This window comes from Nicotiana attenuata, chromosome 6, assembly GCF_001879085.1.
Source record: "Nicotiana attenuata strain UT chromosome 6, NIATTr2, whole genome shotgun sequence".
NCBI classification, from domain to species: Eukaryota; Viridiplantae; Streptophyta; class Magnoliopsida; order Solanales; family Solanaceae; genus Nicotiana; species Nicotiana attenuata.
This window is the reverse complement of record NC_031994.1, coordinates 96,920,785-96,926,281: the sequence shown is the minus strand read 5'-3', so window position 1 is coordinate 96,926,281 and position 5,497 is coordinate 96,920,785. Positions and strand designations below refer to the sequence as shown.

General features: G+C 44.3%; 1 protein-coding gene across 1 annotated transcript; it reads right to left on the bottom strand.

Annotated features, from left to right (window-relative positions):
* LOC109228137 lies at window positions 2,863-3,327 on the bottom strand. The gene has a single exon (XM_019393316.1). The coding sequence runs from the start codon at window positions 3,325-3,327 to the stop codon at window positions 2,863-2,865; it is 465 nt and encodes a 154-aa protein (XP_019248861.1).

Sequence of the window (5,497 nt, the reverse complement as noted above, 5' to 3'; positions counted from 1 at the left end):
ATGGCCGAGGGCCAATTATAGACGAGGACCAGCTAGGTGTTAATTCGAACGAGGTCGAATATAACCTATATTTGGTTATGGCCAAGGGCCAATTAGGTGTAAATCCGAATGTGGTCGAATATAACCTATATTTGGTGCAGTATTTGTCGACGTTGTGAACTTTTTAAGGCATCGTTGTCTTGGTTGTATATTTGGAAAAATAGGAATAACCTTCATGCGTTTGTGCTTTGTTCATACACTTGGAGAAATTTACATATTTTTACGGGCGTTGGCTGGTGTTCCTGTCCCAGTCTATCTAGTCCCTTCATTGGTCATCCTGGAGAGGCCTGAAAGGTCGAGCAATGAACTAGCCATCATGTGCCTTCGTCTGTGCATGCTTTAACTGTGCGTACTTCGACTTGAAGTGTCCCCTTCGTCGCCTCGTTAAATACCTCCTTGAGAAAACCCAATTGGGAAAAAACTCAAGTGAGGGAAAAAAGAGTACGACTAGGGGGACGCTCTTTCTTAAAAGTTGAAATACATGAGGTGGGTGATATTCCAGTTGTTTGGTAGCAGTTTTCGTTCCATTGTTTCTAGTTGGGATGACCCTTTGTTCGCTGTTGCCGTGATTTTGTACGGGCTATCCCGACGGATCCCAGTTTAACTTCCCGTGGGTCTTTGCTTGCTTGTATTTTAGCTTTAAGCACGTAGTCCCCAACTTTGAGCGGTCTAACCTTTGCCTTTTTGTTATAATAGCGTTATACCTGTCGTTTTTGGGAGATCATCCTTACATAGGCAATATTCCTTCGTTCTTCAACCTCGTCGAGCTCTTGCCTTCTGCTTTCGTCGTTCCTCAGCCCGCTCTCGTAAGAGTATCTCGGACTGGGCTCCCGGACTTCAATCGGGATTACAATATCAGTCCCACAGACTAACGAGCGAGGTGTCTCTCATGTGCTCGCCTTTGGCATTGTTTGGTAGGCCCAGAGTACTTCTGGTAATATTTCAGGCCATAGCCCTTTGGCGTCTTCGAGGTTTTTCTTCATGATGTTCAGCATCGACTTGTTGGAGGACTCCTCTTGCTCGTTGCGTGATATGGCGTTGAGAGTATTCTTTTGATATGCCATTTCTCAAAAAATTTGACGACCTTTTTCCTATAAATTGGGGTTTTTTATTGCAGCTTATCTCTTTGGGGAGGCCGAAACGATATATGATATTTTTCCATATGAAGGCGATCACTTCTTGTTCGCGTAATTGGGCGAATGCTCCTACTTTTACCCACTTAGAGAAATAGTCAGTTAAATCCAAAAGAACAGCGAACGGAGGTGACTGAGTGGGGGGTGTTCGCCTGCTTGGTGGATCATTGGGGCGTACTTTTTGCATTGCTCGCATTTTTTCACGAAATCCGCGACCTCTTTTTTCATGGTGGGCAAGTAATACCTTGCCCGTATGAGGCATCTGACTCTATTTTTGAAATGAGCTCCGCAGTGGCCTTTGTGGACCTCTTCAAGGACGCGCTGTGTTTGATTTTGACCTAGGCATTTCGCAAGAGGGCCGCCATACGTTTTCTTGTACAGGTCGTTGTGAATGATGCTTTACCTGGCTGCTTGCATTTATAATTTCTTGGCCTCTTTTTTATCAATTGGGAGTACGCCGTCCTGTATGTATGTAACAAGACAGCTGCACCAGTTCCAAGTCAGGTTTATGGTTCTTACCTCGATTAGATTTATTGATGAGTTGAGAAGATGGACTACACTTCTGTCTCCGGTTGTAATGTTTTTGGTGGCTGCGACTAATTTGGCGAGGCCGTCCGCCTCGGTATTCTATGCACGAGGGATCTGGTCGAGTTGACATTCGTCAAACTCGGCCAACAGCTTGTAGATTTCAATTTGGTATTTTTGTAACCTCTGTTCCTTTATTTGGAAAGTCCTTGTGACTTGATTGACTACGAGTTGAGAATCGCAGTGTAGTCTCAACCGTTTTGCCCCGTGTTTAAGCGCCAGCCTTAACCCTGCAATTACAGCCTCGTACTCGTCCTCATTCTTAGTCATATCCAGGCACCTTATGGATTGGCAAATCACTTCGCTGGTGGGGACTTCGAGTACGAGTCCCAATCCCAGTCCAGATCCCGACGCGTTAGATGCGTCGTCGGTGTACAGGACCCAGAGGTCTTGTGTTTGGGGAGAAGCATGGACAGCTTCTCGTCCGACTTCAAGCATTATTTTTGCACTGAAATCGGTGATGAAGTCTGCAAGTAGTTGCGACTTTATCATTGTTCGCGGCTGATATGTTATATCGCGCTCTCTCAGTTTGATGGCCCATTTGGCCAACCTGTCTGATAGCTCTGGTTTTGAGATATGGCGAGGTAGACGAGGATACGTTCGCCCGGCTCTGGTTTTGAGAGAAATGGTGGTGATCATAAATATGCTTTTAATTCCTTCAGGGCTAGAACGCACTCAAAAGTCCATTGGAGGCCGTTATCTTTTTTGAGTACGCCGAAAAATTTGTGACACCTATCTAATGATCGCAAAATGAATCTTGAAAGGGCAACGATACGGCCAGTTAACCTCTGAACCTATTTTTTGGTGGATAGGTGTTCTGGTATCCCTTTGATGACTCTGATCTGATCAGGGTTGACCTCGATCCCTCGCTGCAACACCAGGAAACCTAGAAATTTTCTCGAGGCCACGCTGAATGCACATTTTTCGGGATTACGTTTTATTGCGTACCGTCTGAGTATGTCTAAGGTTTCTCTTTGGTGGTCGATGTGATCTTATTTCATTTTGTACTTGACCAACATGTAGTCTATGCAGACTTCCATCGTTTTATCGAGCTGATTTTTGAACATCTTCGTTACCAACCTTTGGGAAGTATCCCCTGCATTCTTCAACCCGAAGAGAATGACCCTGTAGCGGTACGTCCCCTGGTGGGTGATGAAAGTGGTTTTTCCCTGGCCTTCTCTTCCATGAGGATCTGATTATAGCCCGAGTAGGAGTCCAAAAAGCTCAGCGATACATGCCCGATCATTGCGTCGATGAGTTGGTCGGTATGAGGTAATGGAAATGAATCCTCGGGGCATGCTTTATCAAATCTGTGAAGTCTACGCGCATTCACCATTTCCCATTCTTCTTTTTCACCATGACCACGTTGGTGACCCATTGGGGTATTTTGACTCCCTAACGGATCCGTTTTCCAATAGTTTTTCCATATAACAAGGGCATCATAGTGAGTGAAGACCAAACCGTTGGTATCTGACTTATCGAAGATGATACTTTCTTCGAGTTCATCATACTGTTCGTGGGCGATCGACCTTTTAAGCTTGTGGCTTGTGGTGACTGTTGATAGAAGCATCGTCACTATCGTCGATGATGGTGTGGACGATGCGAGTTGGCTAGAGCAATTTCGGCGGTCTATGATGCTGTTCGCATCCTCTGGCAAAGTCGGTCCTTCCTTGGTCGCTTAGCAATTCTTTGAGGTGTCCCTGTCAAAGCATGTTTACGACCTCCTGTCTAAGGGCAATGCAATCATCGGTTTTGTGTCCTCGTTTTTTGTGGAACTCACAAAGGGCATCAGACTTTCTGGTACTCAGATCTAACCTCATCTTTTGTGGCCACTTCACCTTTGGTTCTAGCTTCTCCAAGGTGTAGACTATTTCTGTAGGCGACACACAAAAATTGTGAGCAGATAACAAAAGGGCAATACCTCTTTCATTCCGGTGAGTCCCTATCCTTGCTCTGGGTGGGCCCTCTACGTGGCGGGAGGAGGATGCAATGTCGCTTCTGACATATGGCAAATGTCGTTCCCTGTTGGGTCGCGGAGCTTCGAGATCCCTCATGATATCATTTCTTTGATCTTTTCTGGATTCGGCTTGTACCGAGGTCAATCGATGAGTCGGCCCATCGAGGTCGTCCTCGTGGGCTCGGACCTCGGCATAATATGCGTTGTGTATTTCATCCCAAGTAATTGGGGGGTATTTCATAAGCCGACTTAATAACTTTCTTGTTGCTCTTAACCCATTTCTGCTCAGCCCGTTTTGAAAAGCTGCAACGGCCATCCCTTCCGATACATTCGGCAAGGTCATCCTTACTCGATTGAAACGAGCGAGGAAGTCCCTCAATCCCTCTCCCGGGGAATGTTTAATAGCAAATATGTCGTTTACTCTCGCTTCGGCCTTTTTGGCCCCGACATGGGCCGTTACGAACTAGTCGGCCATTTCTTCAAAGGTCTCAATGGAATGCGCAGGCAGTTGTGAATACCATGTTAACGCTTCTCCTGCGAGGGTCTCGCCGAATTTCTTCAACAAAATGGAGGATACTTGTTCCTTGGTAATAAGTGGGGAGTTTGACTACTTATTAGCGCCTTCTAGCTTTCGTTTTAGTCCAAAAATGCTTAATTGTATTCCCGAAATTTGATGAAATATGCTTAATTGCAAGAGTATTGGAAAATGAGCCATAAAGATGAAATCCAACTCAAGAAGGAGTGATTTGAACTGAACAACAAAAATAAGGCAAAAAGGCTAATGTGCTGACCAAAAAATTTCTTCTGTGGCCGCAGAATATGAAGAAGAATCAACAAAGCTTCAGTGTAAAGCGCGGACCGCACAATAATTGTGTGGCCTCAGAAGTCAAAGTTTAGAGAGTTCCTAATTGAAGCCTAACAAGAATTGCTGACCGCACTATAATTGTGCAGCCGCATAAATCAAATGTATGGCCGCACCCAGAATTATGCGGACCGCAAAACTCAAGAGATGCGGCCGTAATCCAGAATTGTGCGGCCGCGGAATCCACTCCTATCAAGAGTTGAAGAAAAGTGCGGATCGCACACAGAATTGTGCGGCCGCAGAACCTCCGAAAGGGCAATTTTGTCCGAAATTTCAGTTGTGTATAAATAGACTTCTTTCACGAAATTAGTTTAAGTTTGGAATATCTGAACTTCTGTAGCCGTTCTTATTTACTTCTTTAGGCAACTTTAGCTTACTTTAGTGATTAACATTGGATTTTCATCTCTTAATCTTTGAATATGAGTTTTATCATCTCCTCTTCCTTGTTCTCTTCATTACCCATTATGAGTAGCTAGATTTTAATCTAGGGTTGTGACCCAACCCTAGTGTGTAAACCTAATGAGTGTTTAATTTATGGCTTGTTTATGGTTGGGTGTTGATTATTTAGCCTTGTTCTTGCTTTTTATGTAGAATTAATGGTTGCAAACATTAGTTCATGCCTATTTGACTTGGTCTCCACTTGAGAAAGAGAGACTTAGTCTAGGAAAAACTAGGCTAACAAGAATTTGGGATGAAATCAAGAAATTGATAGTCCCAATTAAAGGGTTAACCTAAAGATAGTAAAACCCGACATGAGCATTTTATCAACTGTTTTGTTCAATACCCATTTGGACTTGAGAAAACCAAATTGGGCAAAATCACTCTCTTACCGAGAGGTATTGAGTGGGTAATTGAGTATTGATAGCTATAGCACACCCCGACCAAGAAAACAAGCTTTAAAGTGTACAACTCGTTAGGCAA